We start from the raw sequence: 21,443 nt of genomic DNA on the forward strand, positions 1-21,443 counted from the left end.
TACTGATGATTTACCAGCTGTGCTAAAGCCCGGCCCTTAATGTCAAGAGGAAACCTTTACCTTTACCTATCATTCAAGAACTCAAACTCACCCACATACTTAATTCATCAATATACGTAATGGCGCTAAGGGTCTGCTCTAGAACAACAGCTCCATTCTCTTAAACTTCATACACTTAGAACTGTGATAAGCCCTCTCTCTTACTACCATCAAATCCCTCCTCACAGCTCATTTTCCCCATGAGCATTTAGTGTGTCCACAGCCACCTTTCTATGCACAGGTCTGGGAAACCTTTGATCACCTAGGCATTCTGCACAACACTTCCCATCAGCTTTTACCACTGGCCATACGGGCCAGGAGTTCAAGACAAATGGAGGGCCATATTACCATGATCATGCATCCTAAGCGGAGGTTCAAGGTCTGCCAAACACTACCTGAAATGGATCCAAGAAGAACGTTGCTCTTTATGTGCTTGTAAACATATTCGTAACTTTGGGGCTTGAGGGGCGAACCAGTCGACAGAATTGTGTGGAGGGTCTGGAGGTTGTGGGTTTCACCTTGGGAGGAAGCACCAAGAAAGAAGCGAGGTCACCCCAAGTACAGTTGCAAACTAAAACTTTACTAATTGTTTTAATTGAAACACCTATATCCTACCTAACGAATGAAAAGACAACATGAAAGGAGGAATTCCAGTGAGCATCAAACTTTAACTTGGTATTTCAAAGATCAGAATAAAAAAGGAGAGCAAAAAGAACCAACAAGAATCACCGTACATACTCGAGTGTAAGCCAACCCGAATATAAGTCGAGGCACCTAATTTAACCACAAAAAAACTGGGGAAATGTATTGACTCAACTCTAAGCAGAGGGTGGGAAATGCAGCAGCTACCAGTAAATTTCAAAATAAAAATAGATGCCAATAAAATTACATTAATTGAGGCATCAGTAGGCTAAATGTTTTTGAGTATTTACATAAAACTGTAATTTAACAGTCTAACTGTGATTAAACCATTATTCTAACCTTCTTCAATGTAAGTGTGCTCACATATCCTTCAAATAATAATAGAAAGTAAAATAATAATAAAAACAGTAATAGTAGAGTAAAATAATAAATGTAATAATAATAATAATTAATGTAACATAATACATGTAATAATAACAAGAAATAAAGTAATAAACAAAAAATAAAGAGTAAAATAACAAAGATAATAATAATTGTTGTTGTTCATTCGTTCAGTCGTCTCCGACTCTTCGTGACCTCATGGACCAGCCCACGCCAGCGCTCCCTGTCGGCCGTTACCACCCCCAGCTCCCTCAAGGTCAGTCCAGTCACTTCAAGGATGCCATCCATCCATCTTGCCCTTGGTCGGCCCCTCTTCCTTTTGCCTTCCACTTTCCCCAGCATAATTGTCTTCTCTAGGCTTTCCTGTCTCCTCATGATGTGGCCAAAGTACTTCAACTTTGTCTCTAGTATCTTTCCCTATATTATTCCCTATAATAATAATAATAGAGTAAAATTATAAATGTAATAATAGAGTAAAATAATAAATGTCATAATAACAATAAGAAATAGATAAAAATAATAATGTAATAATGTAAATGTAATAATAATAATAATAAATAGAGCAAAATAATAAATGTAGTAATAATAATAATAATAATAATAATAATAATAATAATAGAGAAAAAGAATAAATAACTTGACTCGAGTATAAGCCGAGGGGGATTTTTTCAGCCTAAAAAAAGGGCTGAAAAACTTGGCCTATACTTGAGTATATGTGGTTGATAAAAAAGGGGAGTTGTTTATGTCTACCAACCCTAAAAGTTTCTCAGGTCACATGTTCTGGTTTGTTGTTTTTTTAAAAAACTCTGCTTTTAATGTTTTAAACTTCTGGTCTGTGATCATAATAATCAAATTCATTCATGTTCTGGTTGCTTAGCTATACAAAGTATTTATGACCATGCACCACAAGACAGCAGAGTACATTTACAAACAGGCAAATCTTGTAATCAGTAGAGAAGATTAGAGCGAGGCAGAGCCTAAAAGTGCCAATGTGTTTTCAAATGTGCAAAGTGATCATGGCCTTCATTGTCCACTGGTGCCAACTGCAATGCATGCGAAGAGGAACAATTCCACAGGAACAATGTTGCTGTGGAACTAGCTGGAATATAACAGAAACAGAGGCAAGGAAACTCCAAAGACAAAAGAAAAATTAAAGAGAATTTTGATACTTACATGGTTTAAGGTTTTTCTCTTCCAGTACCGCTAACCATTTGGCACCTGTCCCAAGGATGGTGATTCTACAGTTCAAAGGAATTATTATTATTATTATTATTATTATTATTATTATTATTATTAGAAACACAACAAGATCGCTATGCTGGCCATTGTATTGGATCACACGTCGGGCACTTCCCAAGTGTCTAGGACTGTGTGATGTATCAGCGAATAATGCACGCAGATACAAATAGGGTAGCCTTTTGCAGCTGGCAGATGGTAATTTTGTCAGCACTGATTGTGTTTAAGTGCAGGCCAAGGTCTTTAGTCACTTCACCCAATGTACCTATCACCACTGGGACCACCTTTACTGGTTTGTGCCAGAGTCTTTGCAGTTCGATCTTTAAATCCTCATATCGTGTCAGCTTTTCCAGTTGTTTCTCTTCGATCCAGCTGTCGACAATCCATACTTGGTTTTTTAACACGATCGTGAGGTCAAGAGTATTGTGCTCCAAAACTCTTGTCAGTCTGAATTCAGAAGTCCCAGAATAGTTTGATGTGTTCATTTTCTGTAACTTTTTCAGGCTTGAGATCCCACCAGTTATTTGTCACAAGCAGATGGTATTTGTGGCACAAGTTGCAATGAATCATCGGAGCAACGGTGTTATGCCTCTGCTTGTAGTCTGTCTGCGCGATCTTTCTGCAGTAGCTGAGGATGTGATCTATTGTTTCATCTGCTTCCTTGCAGACTCTACACTTGGGATCTACTGTCAACTTTTCAATTCTGGCTTTGATGGCATTGGCTCTAATGGCTTGTTCTTGGGCTGCCAGAATCAGGCCCTCCGTCTCCTTTTTCAAAGTTCTATTTGTGAGCCACAGCCATGTTTTTTCTTTGTCAATTTTGCTCTCAATTTTTCCCAGGAACTGTCCATGGAAAGCCTTCTTTTGCCAGCTTTCTCTTCTGCTCTGCATTGTATTTTTACGGTATTCACATTGTCTTTTGCATTTTAAGCAGTTTTCTACGACTGATTTCCATCAATGTTGGTTCTTGATTGTCTTGATTCCTCCTCCTCCTCCTCCTCCTCCTCCTCCTCCTCCTCCTCCTCCTCCTCCTCCTCTTCCTCCTCCTCTCTTAATACCAGTAGTGATTCTCAACTCTTTGGGTATTTTTTCTCTATTTCTATGTTTTGTCCTTTTGCAATATATGCTGTAGGGGTGTGTGAAATGAAAGAAATCCGTGGTGTTTTCATTCTTTTTTCATTCTGTTCAAATTTTGAGTGCTCCCCCCCCCCCCCGGTTTTGTTTTCAGGAAGATTTTTGCCAAAACGGCAAATGAACTACAGGTCCCAAATTACAAATCCGAACAGCCCTCTTCCTAATCTCCCAAAATCTTCCCAAAAACAAAGCAGGGGGGGGGGGCGGCACCCAAAATTTAAGACCAAAACAGAATGAATTTCTGCCATTTCGCACACCCCTAAATTAAAATGTAATAATATTTCTGATTTTAAAAAAGAATGAGCTGGTGAGCTTATCAAACCTCCTAGTTTTGTGATCATTGCCTTTTGATTAGATTAGAACAAGTCACTACAGGACAGTTGTTAAAAGTGTGGAACCAAGACTTGGAAGATTTAGGTTTTGCCTTCAGCCACAAAGAACCGAGCCTGCAGAAGGAGGGATTGTGCAGAAAATGGCACATCTTATGAAATGGGGCTGCCTCTTTCCCCAAATCTTCACATTTCTTTTTTTTTAAGCCAGGAAAAGTCACATGATTAGCATACTGCCTATCCATGGACTACAATTATGGATGGCGTAGTTTTAATACTGAATATAATGTTTTTAAATGTTTAATATGTATTGATTTTAATTTAATTTTAATGTTTATTGGAATTGTATGTGTTCTAAGGCATTGAATAATTGCCTATATGTCAGCCGCCTTTAATCCCCTTTGGGGTAGAGAAAGGCAGGGTCTAAATAGGGTAAATAAATAAATAAACATCAGGGCAGTGGTCTCTAGTTCCCTAAAGCAAAAAGTTTGGGAAAGTTAACCTTTTTACAGTTCCTAGAACACTCAGACTCCATGCCCTCTAGCTATGCTGGGTTGGGGGAGGGTCTAAATTTTTAAAACCAAAAGCTTAGGGCCCGTGGTGGCGTGGTGGGTTAAACCGCTAAGCTATAGAACTTGCTAATTGGAAGGTCGGTGGTTCGAATCCATGGGAGGGGTGAGCTCCCATTGTTAGCCCCAGCTTCTGCCAACCTAGCAGTTCGAAAACATGCAAATGGGTGGTGGATAGAACTGAGGGTGGGTTGAGGGGAAATTGTACTATAATTGTACTGTGGGAGATGGGTTGTCTATGTACGTGTATGTTTATATGTTCGAAATGTATATGGTTAAAAAGCCATTTGATTAAAAAAAATGACCTAAGAGATGTCTATGGACAACATCGGCTCTTCGGCTTAGAAATGGAAATAAGCACCACAGAGTCGGACCCGACTAGACTGAATGTCGAGGGGCAACCTTTACCTTCACCTTTACTACCAAAAGCTTAAACTGCATTATATCTTGATGATGCGGAGTGATTTTCACTCTACTTGAACCTATCAGACAAGAGTTTATCATTGCAACTACACACCCCTAAAATCTTGATATTGTAAGGTCCCAGGAGTACAAAACCAAGGCAATGGCAAGGGGACCTTGTTTCTCCTCTCAGGTCCTGTTATACCCTGGAGCTGGTAAATCACTTAAGGAAGCAGCTTACATGAACATTGGTGGCAATGTCAGAATAACATTAATCCTTTGCCAACTGGAACGCATAGTTTACCTACCCGAGTCGATCAACCAAATCCCAGAGGACGTTGGGGGATGGAACGAGAGGCGAGCCATCATACAGAACGACAGAAGCACCTACGGCGAGGGCAGACACCAACCAATTCCACATCATCCAGCCAGTCTAGGAGGAAAAGATACGTGTTAAGTTTCTCTTCTTTCTGTTGTGAATTCATTTCTCTCGCCACCTATTCCCAGGCTTGCAAAGACAATCTCACACCTCTTCTTAAGGAGGCCGCTGCATAAATCTCTAGGCTACTGTGAAAAAGCAATGGACAGGTTGCGGTCTAAGTGTGACCCAAGTCCCAAGTAATTTTCCAAAGCAGAGGAGGACAAGGCAGAGCTGCAATGTGCCATGAAGGTTACTTTGATTAATCAATCAATGGATTATAGATATGCATGCACATACTCATGCAACAATCTTTATATGCATCATCTTTACCTATAGTGATTAATAGGCACTTTGATTAATCAATTGATATATTACACACCTGTATACCTGCATGGGCCTATCTCTATCACCTTTTTCTATACTCGTTTTTAAATGCAAGTACTTACAAAAGCCACCTTAAGGTTCATGTCCTTTTATACTTCCTAGAGGAAATCACTTTTCTAAGAGACCACTAAAGATTTCCCACAGCAACACCCATGTATGCCATCACAAATTATTGTTATTCGTAATAATTGTAGCATTTTTATCTCACTTCTTTTCTCCCAAAGAAGACACATAGTGGCTAACACAAACAAAGGTAGGCAACCATAGCTCTCCGGGTCTCTTTTGGGGTCCAGTTCCTATCATACCAGAGCAATAAAGGACAAGAACACCTCAAAGGTTTTGCTTTATCTCAACACTAGTTTAAAACACACACACACACACACACACACACAACTTGCCGTTGTATAGTACATGATGTTGTCATTGCTGGTCATGTTGCCATGCAGGATATGTTCCTTCAAGTGCTGAATTAATGTTCCCTGGAGGTACAGGTGAAAGACAGATATTTTAGGAAAAAACATGAACATGTCACACATTGGCTCTTTCCCGCAACCCTCCAATGACCTCTTGGGGTAACAGCTGGCTCTTTCCTGCAACCCTCCAATGACTTCTTTGAGTCACAGCTGGCTCTTTCCTGCAACCCTCCAATGACCTCTTTGGGTCACAGCTGGTTCTTTCAATTCCAAACTGTCAATCACATTGCTCGGTTGTCTCACATGAACACAAGAATTGTACTGTGTTTGCTTTTGGAGTGACTTTTCCTATGGGCTTTTTAAAGGTATTCCACAGTCAACTAATTTGATCATATAAGCAAACGTATCTACCATAATGAAGCACAAAGCAGTAGTTTCTCTGTCCCTCGTGTAGTGACTACAGCCTGAGGATATAGGCTTCTATTGCAATTGTAGGAATTGTAGTCCAAAACACCTGGAGGGCCGCAGTTTGCCCATGCCTGCTCTAGTAGCTCTACTGCCATCTTGCATTGGGTTCTGGCTGACTGCAACTCCTATCAGCCCCAGATTTCCCTCGATTTCAACTCCCATCAGCTCCAGATCTGGCTGGCTGCAACCTGAATCTGTCTTCCTAAATGGTCAGGCAACTCAGCCTTCTTCTTGGGCTGCAACCCCCATCATCCCCAGCCTGCCTAGCAAAGTGGTAAGGATGCTGGGAGATGTATTCTGGGATGTAGGCCGAACCATCTGAATGGTCTGTAGGAGCACTGCACCTTGAGCCGTGGGTAGGAATCATGTAGCTGTCTTTCATAACTAATATATTTGGGTGGATTGGGGGGGGGGGGGGAGGAAACTGGGTGACTCCAAATCAAAAGGGAGGTTGAAAAAGAAGAATTTAAGTGTAAATTCTGTCCAGGCTAAGTGGGTTTTCTCTTCCCTTAAAAGAAATACTATGGGATTTGATGCAAAACTAAATATAGCTTGGGGAAAAAAATTAGGAAGCTACTCGACACTCTTTGCAGGCTGTTAGTTTAAAATGGAAAAAAACAGCAAAGAATGTAGGGAACCTAGGGAACTGAAGATTGAAGTCATCAGCACTTCCAATGCTACACCAGCTTCATTTGCAAGAAATTGTTAAATCCAGCTGCTTCCTGCTCTGTTCTTCAGCATCATGAGGCTGCCCTCCAGTGGCAAAATTCTGTTATCTCACATTTAGGCATTAATGCGAAGGAACCAGATCAGATACGACATTAATTATGTGTTCAACAGCCCAAACAGTTGACAAGGTCCCTACCCCCATTAATTTAGGAGCATCAAGACCCCACTACAACAGAAGGGAGATTTAAATATTTTCTCCTTCCTTGCAGTCGCAACAACACACACTACACCTTTCTATGTAGGAATTGTGACAGGAGGGGAAGCAATGTGTTGTATTTTACAGCTAAGGAAAAATGGGCTCGGAGAAAAACCAATTCTTGCACCTTCACTGGTATTATTTACTTTACTAAAAGTCAGATAGGGTTGCAGAACTGCATGTTATCTTTAGTTTTTGCGCAGAAGGGGACACTGTTATTTCATGAATCTAGACATGAGGATGCAACCTTCCGGTCTCAATTCAGGGTGCAGGTTATCAACTGTAAAGCCCTAAACAGTTCGGGACCTGCCTATCTTTGCGATCGCATCTTCCCCTATGAACCCACGCAATCTCTATGATCTTCTAGGGAGGCTCTCCTTTCACTCCCACCTCCGTCATAGGCGCAGCTGGTGGGAACAAGGGAGAGGGCCTTCTCGGTGGTGGCCCCCCGGCTCTGGAATTCTATCCCCAGAGAGATTAGGCTCGCACCCACCCTGTCCATCTTTCACAACGAGTTAAAAACATGGATGTTCCACTTTGCTTGCGATTATTTATTATTTATTTATGATATTTCTATCCCGCCTTTCTCGAACCTGAAGGTGACTCAAGACGGCTTACAACCAGGCAGCAATTTGATGCCTAATAATATACAATTAACAGAATTAAAAATACATTCAATAAAACCAATGCCTTCATTGTTAGTCTCATTGTCCATAAATCATCATCTGAGCCGTTCCAATGTTCACTTTCGTCTAATACCATGTTAGACTGTTGCATTCGATTCCAAAGACTTGTTCAAATAGCCAGGTTTTCACTTTTTTCCAGAAGTTTAAGAGGGAGGGGGCTGATCTAATATCCTTATATTATCCTTATAATATTAGACAATTCCCCAGAAATTCTGGCTCCCAGTTATGACCCAAAACTCAGTCCCTGCACTTGATAGTAAAATTCAATGGAGCCCTTAAAGGGCAAACTTTCTCACAGCATGAGCTTCTGTGGACTACAGACTTTTTCATGGTGTTATATAGTTGCCATCTGTCAGGATCCTATCTTTAGGTCCTGTCATGCTTTGTATTGTACTTTTGCTATGTATACCACATTGGTTACTCTGGCTACGTTAAACATGCTTTGGTACTGTATTATCGTATATATTCAGATAACTAATTTCCTCCCAGCACTATGTGCTGCAGGTGAACCCAGTTCATACAGTTTTGGAAAAAAAACCAACACTGGACTGTTCATTGTATATGAAATTGTCTAGATGCGGGTTTCACAAAGGAAAGCTGGACTATTTGGAGTGTCACATTTCCACTACTGGTATCGAAATGAACCCAGGTAAAGCACAGGTCATGATGGAGTGGGAACTCCCACAAATCTAGAGACAATTTCAGAGTTTTGCAAACTTTTATAAACAATTCATCCCTAATTTTGCTCAAGTGGTGCTACCACTAATCTATTCGTAAAAAAAATAAGGGGGGGGGGGAAGTTTCATAAATTAAAACCAAACCCAGCGTTAAATTAAAGTGGACAAGAGAGTGCCAAAAGGCTTTCGGGTACTTAAATCACTTGTTTAGTTCAGAGCCCATTCTGAGTTACCCAGACCCTCATCAACCATTTGTGGTTCAAGAAGATGCCAGCTGTGTTGTTACAAAAAACGAAGAAGAGAGAATTACGACCCTTATTGGTCAAGAAAATTTACAACTACTGAGTGTAATTGACCATAAAACTTGCTTTGAATGCTTGGAAGTATTTCCTTGAAGGGGACCCTTGGAGTTTTGAAGTTTACACTCACCACTGTAATTTGGAAGCATTGAAAAGACCTACACAAAACAGGTTTGCTGGGCTAAGTTATTTTCTAAGTTCAATTTCGAACTTAAATGTTTTCCCAGAAAAGAAAAACCTTTCAAAACATCGTCTCAACTTGAGAGTCAAAGAGAAGTAATTGCGAACAATCTTTTCATCCCTAAATAGCCGGAACTTAGCATCGTAACTAAGGGACATGCAAAACAAGGGGGACTGATTGCAAAGGAACCTGAATCCGCTCAGGAAAGACTGCAACAATCTCTAGAGTAACACGAACAGGGAAAATCATAAGGAGGAGCTCACACTGCAAAATGATTTTTGGGTAAAAGGAGAACAGATTTATAAAAGTAAAGATTTCCCCTTGACATTAAGTCTAGGCATGTCCGACTTTGCGGGTTGGAGCTCATCTCCATTTCTAAGTCAAAGAACCGGCGTTGTCCATAGACACCTCCAAGGTCATGTGGCGAGCATGAATGCATGGAGCACCGTTACCTTCCCACCAAAGCAGTACCTATTAATCTACTTACATTTACATGTTTTCAAACTGCTAGGTTGGCAGAAGCTGGGGCTAATAGCAGTAGCTCATCCTGCTGCCCGAATTCGAACCACCAACCTTCCAGTTGCAAGTTCAGAAGCTCAGCAGTTTAACCCGCTGTGCCACTGGGGGCTCCTCCGTGTTGAAAGTCATTTTATTACTTTTGGCCCAGCTCTCTAAATCTCTTAAAGTTATTTTGCTTCTGATTCTGTCCTCTGAGGTCCCTTCCACAAAGCTGAATAAAATCCCACATTATCTGCTTTGAACTGGAACATATGGCAGTGTGGACTCAGATAACCAAGTTCAAAGCAGATATTGTGGAATTTTCTGCCTTGATATTCTGGGTTTTATGGCTGTGTTGAAGGGCCCCCTCTAAATCTTCATTCAAGTTGTTGATAAAGGTGTTGAACAGGCCTAGGACAGAACCCCCCAATGGCACTCCACTAGTCCCTTCTCTCCAGGATTCTTTAAATCATGTCACAAGCAACTTGAGAAACTGCAAGTCGCTTCTGGTGTGAAAGAATTGGGCGTCTGCAGAGACGTTGCCCAAGGGATGCATCCTGTGGGAGGCTTCTCTTATGTCTCTCCAGGATGATGAAGAAGAACCATTGGACAGAAGAACCCTTTTGGATTTATGTATTCCACCCATTCCCAATCCACCTAACAGTAGCTTTGTTAGGCCCACATTTTAATAGTATCTTTCCAAACTATCATGGGGGACCCGCTCAAAAGCCTTTACGAAAATCGAGATTCACTACACTCATAGCATCCCCTACCTCCATCAAGCTTGCAATTTTATCTGAGAAATCCATGTTGACTTTCAGTGAGTGCCATTCCTTTTTAAGTGCTTACAGATTGCCTCTTTAATGATCTGCTTCAGAATCCTTCCTGGTATTGATGTCAGGCTGACTGGACGGTCATTGTTTGGGTCCTCTTTTGTACCTTTTTGAACATGGAGATAACATTTCCAGTCCTCCAGTCTTCTGCCAGAACTCCAAAAATTCTCAAAGGAAATTGCTTCTATCCATTATTTTAATACCCTTGAGTATAATTCATCTGGCCTTGGAAACTAGACTTCATTTAGTGTAGCCAGATAATCCTGTACTGCCTCTCTTTACCTATTCTATGCTGCGTTTCCTCTATTGCATCATCTCCTGCATTTTGCCCAGGTTGAGAACTATTTTCTTTTTGGGAGAAGACAGAGGAAAAGTTGGTGTTGAGTCGTTCTGACTTTTCTCTCTCCCCTTTTAAAATTTCACACATATTTAACATTTCCCACTGCTGTGTCATTCTGCTTCTTGTCCAGTTCTTTCCCTAACCACCATTTGCCCAGCAACAGAAAACCATGAGACAGCAAACCATCCATTTTCACTGAGTAAGAGGGAAATCTGAGTACTCATGAATACAGTCCTAAACCCAGTGCTCCTATTCCTGAAAGGGGCAAATCACAGTGCCAAACTGCTATATAGACATTTCTATTCATATGCATATGCTTATCACACTACAGCCGGCATTCAGTAAGTTATGACAACAAGAAAGGCATTTTGAGTCATGTGTCTATTGTTGAGTAATGAGTAAATACATTCTTAAATCCAATTGATCCAATGGATCTACTGTAGTTGGAACTAACAAGAGACACGTTGCCTTATTTACCCAGGATCAGGATGTTGGCACAAACATCCTGGCTAAAGAAGGCAACTTGATTCCTGTTAGTTATCGTGATATGATAAGCATATGCAGTGTGATAGTACTGTATTGTGGTAAGAATAGGCTTATCTAATACAAACATCTACTGATTTACCTTAGAAGTGGTTTAGAACTGTATTAATGAGTATTCTGATTTCCTTCTCACTCGGTTTTGTCAATAACTGGTATTACGTATTACAGTGCCACTTTCACCACCTTGTTTTACTCTGATCACACAGCTATCCATGTATCTTGTGCACATACACCTGGAGTTTTCTTCCCTGTATCAAAGGGCTGATTCAGACAGTGCCTAAAGAGTGCACCCTCCCACGTTTTCCTGTGGGGCGTCCAAACTATGCCCTGCATAAACACAACTGCATTAGGCACAAAGCAGGAATACCCTTTGTACTGGGGTAATTTGTTAGTGGGAAAGACGTGGGTCTTCTTGAAAAGCCCACGTCTTTCCTACTGTGGGAGGAGTCTGGACAGCCCCCTCAGGGCGGTTCCACACAGCCCTTAACCCGGGAGCAATCACGTTTTTAAAATGCGATTGCTCCTAGGTTCCAGTCTATACACCCCCCAGAAAGCGTGTGCTTTTCTGGGGGGAAGTGTCCAAATGTCCTCCCAGAACCTTCCAGGAGGACAGGGAGACAGCCCCATCCCCTCCCAAAAGCCCTTAAAAGAGTTTAGAAAATAAAATAACTTCCCCAGCCGCCATTAAAGTGCTGCCGGAGCTCTCCTCGCACACAGAAATGACATGCCGGGGGGGGGGGGGGGAGAAAAATTGCTCCTGCCCACCCCCCTGCTTCTTCTGGCGTGACATTGCTACGGGTCAGGAGAGCTCCGGCTGGGGAAGTCATTTTTAAAACACCTTTCTAGTGGGTTTGGGGAGGACATTAGAGTCCTCTTGGATATCCCGGCCTCATGGAGGCAGGAAAATGTGAGAGGGCTGTACATATTTTCCACTAACAAATCACCTTGGCACAAAGCAATATTTTCCTGCTTTGTGCCTAATACAACCGTGTTTACGAGGGCTGTTGTTTGGATGCCCCACAGGAAAACAAGGGAGGGTGCGCACTTTAGGTACTGTCTGGATGCACCCTTCGGAGGTGGCCGTCCGCACAGCCCTCTCGCATTTTCTGGCCTCCATGAATATCAGAGAGGATTCTAACGCCCTCCCCAACCCACCCAGAAAATCATTTAAAAAATAAAATAACTTACCCAGCTGCTATTAACGTGCTGTCAGAGCTCTCCTGGCATGTAGAAATGATGTGCCAGGAGAAGGGGGGTTATTTTCCTCCCCCCCTCCCTCTTGGCGTATCATTCTTATGCACTAGGAGAGCTCCAGCAGCAGTCTAATGGCAGCCAGGTAAGTTATTTTATTTTTAAATGCTTTTTAAGGGGTTTTGGAATGGGGTGGGGACTGTCTTCCTGTCCTTTCAGAAGGTTCTGGAAGGGTATCTAGACATACACACATCCAGAAAACATGCACTTTCTTTGGGGGGGGGGGGGGTAGATAGACTAGAACCCGGGAACAATCACGTTTTTACAATGCGATTGCTCCCGAGTTAAAGGGTTCTGTGGAACCGCCCTAAGGCAGTGGACTGTAATCCACAAAAGTCCAAGATATAGCAAATACTCTTGCTGTTTTTCTGGAATAGACCTATACTGCCACCCTTGGAAACAATAGTCTGGCAATTTCCATCTGAATCAGCCCTATGTATAAAACAAATCTATTTTCTAAAAGAAAAAAATGTTCTAAACATTTCCATTCAGATCAGAATGTGAAAACTACTGATTATAATGTATTTTGTTCCTATTCAGATCTCCGCTTCCTACCTGCGCAGCATCCGCCTTGAAATTCCTATTCAATTCAAAGCTGACAACTGGCCCTTCAGCAAGTATCATCAAGAAGCATCAGGGAAATGTAAATTATAACGCCTCTCTAACAGAAGGTTCAAATTATGTTAGAAAGCCAAAATAAAGGTTTTCAAAAACACCCTGGGGAAATGCATTCAGGCATCAGGTATAGAAACAGCACCAAAACACTCCAGCCACACTGCACTTAACAGTAATTTCAGTATCATTCACTTTCTTTCATCTCAGCTTGTTGGTTTTAGAATTGCTGAAAATAAAATCCAAGGTACTCCTCAACCGTCTTCTGATGGCAAGCTCATGCCAGAGTAGAATCATTTACCTATTCATTCGTATTTTGCCATGTTTATAACCAGCTGCAGTTCAAGATGGCTCACAAAACAATTAAAACTCTAAGCACCCCAAATAACTAAACCAAATCTAAAGTTGACCAAAAACGGATTCGTAACCCTTTTGGTACTAATGTTGGAGAGTGGTCTCTGATCAAGTGGTCCCTGGTCAAAAAAAGGTTGGGAACCACTACTGTAGAATTACTGAAGTTTGACACCACTTCAACTGCCGTGGCTGAACGCTATGCAATCCTGAGAGTTGCAGGTTCATAAGATCTTTACCAATTCTCTGCCAAAGAGGAAAGCTAACACATCTGCTACTCTTAAACAGGTAGCCACAGTGACACAATGGGTTAAAACCTTGTGCTGGCTGAACTGCTGACCTGAGGGTTGGCAGTTAAAATATGTGAGATGGGGTGAGCTCCTGTCTGTCAGCCCCAGCTTCCCAGGCAGGGACATGACAGAAGCCTCCCACAAGGATGGTAAAACATCCAGGCGTCCCCTGGGCAACGTCTCTGCAGACGGCCAATTCCTCACACCAGAAGTGACTTGCAGTTATCTCAAGTTGTTTCTGACACTATTTAAACAGGCCACCACAATCTTTGTTGCATCGCAGGTGGGCGAAATCCAGCTTTCTTTTGCAGGTCGGGCAATGCCATTCCACCCCTTGTGGCTGACAGTTCTCAGATAGGTTTATATACAGACACTGTAAATCCAAGCGGAACGAAACCTACCCCAGCAGAGTGAGCCATGCATTTGGGGGCTCCGGTTGTGCCCGATGAATACATGATGAAAAGAGGATGGCTGAAGGGAAGCTGTTCGAACTCTAGCTGGGGGGCTTGCTCTCCTTTCCCTGCTGCGAGGAAGTCTTCTAGAAAGACACTGAACAAACAAATAGGCAACAAAGTGGGACGGGACAGGACAGGCAGAGAGGTGAAATTGAAAAGAGGTTAAAAAATGGTGACAAATTTTATGAAGAGTGTAGCTGCAATTCCAAATAAAGGAGGCTGGTACCCATCCCATCTTTATTCCCTTTTTGCTTCACTATCTTGTGGATTTTTTGTTTTACCTTCTAACTGATCTGAATAGTAGCAAGTGCATCCCTTCTTTCTTTCTTTCCTCCTCTCATATCTTTTCCCCTTTCCTATCTTTTCCTTTCTTCCTTCCCGCCTTTTTCTTTCTCCCACCTCCCTCCCTTCTTTCCTTTCCTTCTCTTTTCCTTTCTTTCTCCTGATTTTGTTTATTTATTTATTTACTATGTTTTTAGCCCGTTCTCTCTCACCCCGAAGGGGACTCAGAGTGGCTTCCAAATTGGCAAAATTCAATGCCATACAAACATAGATATATGAATACAGTATACATATACATTAAAATCAGTAAAATTAAAAATCCAACATATCAATACATTAAAGGGTAAAGGTAAAGGTTTTCCCCTGACATTAAGTCCAGTCATGTCCGACTCCAGGGGTTGGTGCTCATCATTATATCTAAGCCAAAGAGCCGGTATTGTCCGTAGACACCTCCAACGTCATGTGGCCAGCATGACTGCATGAAGCGCTGTTACCTTCCCACCAGAGCAGGACCTATTGAGCTACTCACATTTGCATGTTTTCAAACTGCTAGGTTGGCAGAAGCTGGGGCTAGCAGTGGGAGCTCATCCCGCTGCCCAGATTCGAACCGCCCACCTTTCAGTCAGCAAGTTCAGGAGCTCAGCAATTGAACCTGCTGCACCACCAGGGGCTCCTAATTCATTAAAATCAACTATTAAGGCCACAACAAAATCCAAACCATAGTCCAGGAGCCATTCCAATCATATTAAAATTGCTTCATAGCTGCCTATTGCATTGGTTGCTGTCTGAAAGCTTGGCCCCAAAAGCTTGGTCTTTAATTTTTTTCTGAAGATCAGGATGGAGGGAACTGATCTAATTTCACTGGGGAAGGAGTTCCACAGCTGAGGGGCCACCACTGAAATGGCCCTGTCCCTCATCCCTACCAACTGCATCTTCGAAGGAGATGGGACTGAGAGTAGAGCCTCCCCAGACAATCTTAACCTCCAAGATAGTTCATAGAGGGAGACGCGTTCAGACAGTTAAACTGGGCCAAACCCATTTAGGGCTTTATAAGCTAAACCCAGCACTTTGAATTGTGCTCAGTAACAATTGGCAGCCAATGGAGCTGATGCAACAGAGAGGTTGTATGCTCTCTGTATGCCACTCTGGTGAGAAATCTGGCTGCTGTCCAATTTGAACCGCTTAAAGCTTCTGAACAGTCTTCAAAAGCAACCCCATGTAGAACGCGTTGCATTAGTCTATTCTAGATGCAACAAGAGCGTGCACCACTGTGGCCAAGTCTGGCTTCTCAAGGTATGGCTACAACTGGCACACAAGTTTTAATTGTGTGCCACCAAGATCTGGGGTTCCAGGCTCGGTGAGGAGTCCAGGATCATTCCCAAGTTGTGACTTCAGAGGGAGTGTAACCCCATTCAGCACAGGCTGAACACTATTCTTTTCCTTTCCTTCTCCTGCCTTCCCTTCCCTTCCCTTGTCCTTTCTTTCCCCTTTTCCTTTCCTTCTTCTTTCCCTTCTCTTCCCTTCCCTTATCCTTTCTTTCTCCTTTTCCTTTCCTCTCTTTCTTTTCCTTCCTTTCTTCATTTCCTTCCTCCCTTCGCTTCCCCCCACTTTCTCCCCTCTCCAGGTCTGAGAGGGCTGACCTCACCAGATAATTCATGGCGAACCAATATATCATGATAAACACAAACTATGGCTGAATGTGTTGAGTGAACATGCCGCTGCAAATTCTTAGATTCCATGATGCAGCTAAGAGGAAAATTGCCTAAACGTGACTACGGTTAAAGGTGCAGCTCTAGCATTGACTAGCTCTTTATTCAAGGGAGCTGCCAGGCCCAAAAAAAGCAAAAGATCTGTTCACTGCATCTCTGCATAACTCCAGTTGGTTATGAATCCTTGTTAAGTACTGCAGGTCTGAAGAGTAAACAAGCGTCTTCCTGCTCAAAGTAACACTTCTAAATTATTCATTATTTGCTTCTCTCTTCGAAGTTTGAGTAAACACAGAAGCACAGCTTTTGCCACCACCAGCAGCTTGCATTACTGTCATGTATCGCTGAGGCTTCCAGATAATGCTGGGCTACAATTCCAAATAGCCCGAATCATTAGGCATGCTGGCTAGGATTTTTCACAGCCCAACATCTGAAGATGAATGATCCATCTTTAAAGAACGGGAGAAACATCATTTGGATCCAATGGTCAGGCTAGCAGAATAATTTAGGTGGCAGACTTTAAAATCTAAATATTTAAGCTTAATTGCTCAAAGTTAAATGTTTTAATAAATATGCCTATAATATATTTTTTTTGCCCACCTGTTTGGGATTTTGGAAATGTCTATGGATTCTCTCGAGAAAACATATGGGATCACCACTACTTTTTTGAGATCTGGGAGTCCTGCAAGAGAGAAAAAAACCCACATAAAATGGTAAGAATAGTAATTGGTTCTACTTTTTTTTTTTAAAAAAAAGTCTTAATATCTGAGACCTTTTCACAGCACGCAATTATAGCACCACAATTCCCCTTTAAATGCCATGCCTGCATCCTGTAGAACCGTGAGGCGTGGATTCTATTGAATTCTCAGGCAGAGAGGTCTAGTGGACTCATCAAACTACACATCCCAAGAATCTGTAGAATGTTGTTATGGCAAGGCTCCAAGACTCAATTCATCCAGGAGTCCCCCCATTTAGATGTACAATATCTAGCTTCAATAAACCATGGTATATTTATCAATTCTGTATCTGTGTTTAGTACAAGATTAATATTATTATGTTTATTGGTTTGCTGTGCGTTTTCTCAAAACTATTCATGAAAATATTCACAAAAATATTCATAAAAGTACACAAAAATAATCAAAAAATATTACAAAATATTAACAAAAATCACAGAAATAATCATGAAAATATTCCCAAAAATAATCACAGAGATATTTGCAAAAATATTCCCAAAAATAATCATGAAAATATTCACAAAAAATCATGAAAAAATCACATAAATAATCATGGAAATATTCATAAAAATATTCACAATACATACAAAATTAATCATGAAACTATTCGCAAAACTAATAACAAAAATATTAACACAAATATTTGCAAAAAATATTCACAAAAATAATTGCAAAAATGTTTGCAAAAATACTCACAAAAATAGCCATAACAAAAATATTCACAAAAAACACAATATATTCACAAAATAATCATGAAAGTATCCACAAAGTGGCTTACAATAAAAGCATTTCGATACAATTTAAAATATACAAATATATAAAAATTAAAACAATATTAAGTATCAATGGTATTTTTAAAAATCATGCTTAAAATCTATTACTGTGTAACTTATTGTGTATATTTTATGTTAATATGTTTTTAAATTTGTTGTACCCCACGTCGAGACATCAGGAGAGATGGGTAATAAATAAAATGTACTGTTATTATTATTATTATTATTATTATCATTATCATTATTATTACTATTATTACTAATGGAGCAGAACCCAAGCCCTCCATTCTCTTTTCACATATGTGGCTTCAGTAGAATCCTGGCGGTTTCTTAAAGCACGTTTTCCTGTGCTTTCTAAAGTAGCAAGATATGATTTCAATGTCCTTCCCTACAAATCATAATAGTAAACCCATACAACCCTGGTTTGTATGGAGTGCATAAACCAGGAGTGGGCAGTACCTAGACTGGGGTCTGTTGATTGACCTCTGCTGTTTTACAAGACCATTAGCAAGTGTCAGCAGTTTCTAATGGTTTAAGGACAGAGTTAGGCTTCAGAAATCTTCTTTTTCCTCCCGTGATGCTGAAATCAAGGCCCCTTCCACACAGATGTATAAAATCCACACTGAACTGGGTTCTATGGCAGTGGGGACTCAGATAATCCAGTTCAAAGCAGATATTCTGGATTATCTGCCTTGATATTCTGGGTTATATGGCTGTGTGGAAGGACCCCAAGAAGGCTGGAGTGTGGTGAACAGACATAGATTTCTTCATGAAAGGATGTGCTACTACTATTGTTAAGTGAAAATAAATTCCTGATCAGAGCCTATATATAGAAACACTGTATTTCTATAATTCTATGCCCACTTTTCTGAGCCAATATCCTCCATGTAATTCTGGTTTGATGGATTCCAAGGTTTGCGTGAAAAATCTGTGGCAACTCTGTATCTGCGCCCAGTCCAAAGTGCTACATATGACCTACAAAGACCTAAATGCCTTAAATCCATGCTGCCTGGCAAACAGGGTCTTCCCATATATCATTTCCAACTGAAGCCCCAGAGGCTGTTTTGGAAAGGAAAATGTGAAGAGGAAGTGACTTCCTCTCATTTCCAGTTCTTCGTGGAAATGGGCCAAACATGGTCCAAGAAAGCCCCAAAACATTATGGAAATGCTCCCCATCAAGGTGTTTGGAGGTTGAAAAAACTGAATCAAGTAGATATAGTGGAGGACCAAACAGCAACAGACCCAGAACCATTGCCAAGACTATTGACCATTTGTCCTTCCCTAAGGATTGCCATTTTTTGATCCCTTCATTACACAAATGAGTTTCATGAGGAAAAGTGTGGCCAGGGAAGAGCAGCAAAGTTCACCGTCAACAATTCCTACAAGCAAGGCAACCAATACCTTTGACCACATTCTGCAGCTTTTCCAGGTGGTTGTGCTTTTTCCCATTGTAGACAACAGCTTCGACGGAAAATATCAGCTTGGGCTGAATCTGGGAAAACCTGTCCAGTACACCCTGTATGAAATAAGTGAGACAGAGAGACAGGCATTCAAACCAACGAGAGTCAAGAGAAACATTCCTTTAACAGGTTGTGGGTTTTTTAAATTTTAATTTTAGTTGTTAAGTCATATGTTGGGCTGCCAAATTTCGTTACTGTGAGTGTACTGTTGTTATGTTGGGCATTGTATGTTTGCCTTAATCAGTTTCTCTTTTAATCATTACATGTAGCCCGCCCATTGTTATTGTGCGTATTGTAATTTTATATTGTTATGTATTCACATGTTTTATGTAATTATGTTGTTCTTGTTTATTGTTTGCGTTTTCGATTTGTGTTTTCGGATTTACACTATTGTAATTTGTTATTTGGGCTTAGCCTCATGTAAGCCGCTCCGAGTCCCCATTGGAGAGATGGTGGCAGGGTATAAATAAAGATTATTATTATTATTATTATTATTATTATTATTATTATTTGTTTGGAATCTGCCCTGAATCTCTCCAGGGAGATAGGGCAAAATATAAATAATGATGATGATGATGATGATTATTATTATTTGAAACACAACAAGATGAGCAAACAAGATCACTCTGCTGTCTGTTCTATTGGATCACACGTTGGACCCTTCCCAAGTGTCTAGGACTATGTGATGTATCGGTGAATAATGTGTGCAGATCCCAGTAAGGTGGTCTTCTGCAGCTAGCAGATGGTAATTTTGTCAGCGCCGATTGTGTTTAAGTGCAGGCCAAGGTTTTCGGGCACTGCACCCAGTGTGCTGATCACCACTGGGACCACCTTTACTGGCTTGTGCTAGAGTCTTTGCAGTTAGATCTTTAAATCATCGTATCGTGTCAGCTTTTCCAGTTGCTTCTCTTCAATTCCGCTGTCGCTTGAAATCGCAACATCGACAATCCTTACTTTGTTTTTTAACACAAAGTATTATTGTTATTGTTATCTTCTATACTTAAAGTTCATGGGGAGATGGGTGCACAAGAATGGACCCATGCAAACAAAACAAGCAATTGCCCATGGGAGTGACATTAACTAGATCAAGAGCTTCTTTCAGTGCAGTCCACATTATTATTATTACTATTATTACTACAAACAAGATTCAAACTGACAAATTATGAATTTCCTTTGCTCATTTGTGAGGCTGTTATTATTCTGAATTAAAGTAAGAGATTTTCCATCCTGTGCCAAGGTTTCCTTCTTCAGCCGACTCATATTACACCTTGTCTGACATTTTAAAAACAATCCAAAAAGGTCCGGTGAGTGCAGAGATAGCCCTGTTGAGCCGATCACCACTGGGACCACGTTTACTGGCTTGTGCTTATTATTATTTACTGGCTTATTATTATTATTATTATTATTATTATTATTATTATTATTGACACATTAAAAAAACTCACGCACAGGCGTCTTCCAAAGAAAATAAAAACAAACCAACCAAAGTCCCATGGCGATCAGCGAGTGGCGACGGGGGCAGGACTGTGAAATCTGGAAGCCCCTAGTCACAGACTGGCACATGGGCGGTGGGTACAGACTCAGTCGTTCTACCTCAAGGTCCAAGGCAGTTGAGTAGTTCGGCAGCTGTATCCGCGACTGAGCAGCCCTTTTGAGGACCCACTCTGCTAACCCCACACGGGGAGGGGGCTAGAAAAGGTGCCCTAAACATAGTCTGTCTCTCTTATCCCTGAGTGGACTGCCGCGTCTAGTGGGGTTACCACCCTGCGGCCAAAAAAGAAAAATGAACTTCGGTACGTGGAACATACGGACTCTGATGGACAACAGTGGCAGTGAACGCCCCGAACAGAATTTTCTGGGCTGTCTGGCCATGTACTAGTAGCATTCTCTCCTGACGTTTTGCCTGCATCTATGGCAGGCATCCTCAGAGGTTGTGAGGTCTGTTGAAAACTGTCCCTCTCCTGCTCTCCGGGTCTCTTGAAGGGCTGCTATGTCAATGTTGAAGCGATGTCCCAGCTCCCTTGCAATGATGGCAGTTCTGCTGTGACCCCTTAATACAATTCCTCATGTTGTGGTGACCCCCAACCATAAAAATGCTTTGTTGCTACTTCATAACTGTAATTTTGCTA

General features: G+C 41.3%; 1 protein-coding gene across 1 annotated transcript in view; it reads right to left on the reverse strand.

Annotated features, from left to right (window-relative positions):
* The window catches only part of AACS (acetoacetyl-CoA synthetase), an 89,763-nt gene that overhangs the window by 23,880 nt on the left and 44,440 nt on the right, over positions 1-21,443 (reverse strand). Inside the window, exons 6-12 of the mRNA XM_060785588.2 lie at positions 19,256-19,370; positions 16,948-17,029; positions 14,306-14,453; positions 5,936-6,016; positions 5,041-5,165; positions 2,236-2,300; positions 435-557 (exon numbers count right to left, since the gene is read on the reverse strand). Of these exons, the coding sequence (XP_060641571.2) occupies positions 435-557; positions 2,236-2,300; positions 5,041-5,165; positions 5,936-6,016; positions 14,306-14,453; positions 16,948-17,029; positions 19,256-19,370 (739 nt within the window). The remainder of the gene's footprint in view (positions 1-434; positions 558-2,235; positions 2,301-5,040; positions 5,166-5,935; positions 6,017-14,305; positions 14,454-16,947; positions 17,030-19,255; positions 19,371-21,443) is intronic.

The sequence above is a fragment of the Anolis sagrei genome, chromosome X, assembly GCF_037176765.1.
Source record: "Anolis sagrei isolate rAnoSag1 chromosome X, rAnoSag1.mat, whole genome shotgun sequence".
NCBI classification, from domain to species: domain Eukaryota; kingdom Metazoa; phylum Chordata; class Lepidosauria; order Squamata; family Dactyloidae; genus Anolis; species Anolis sagrei.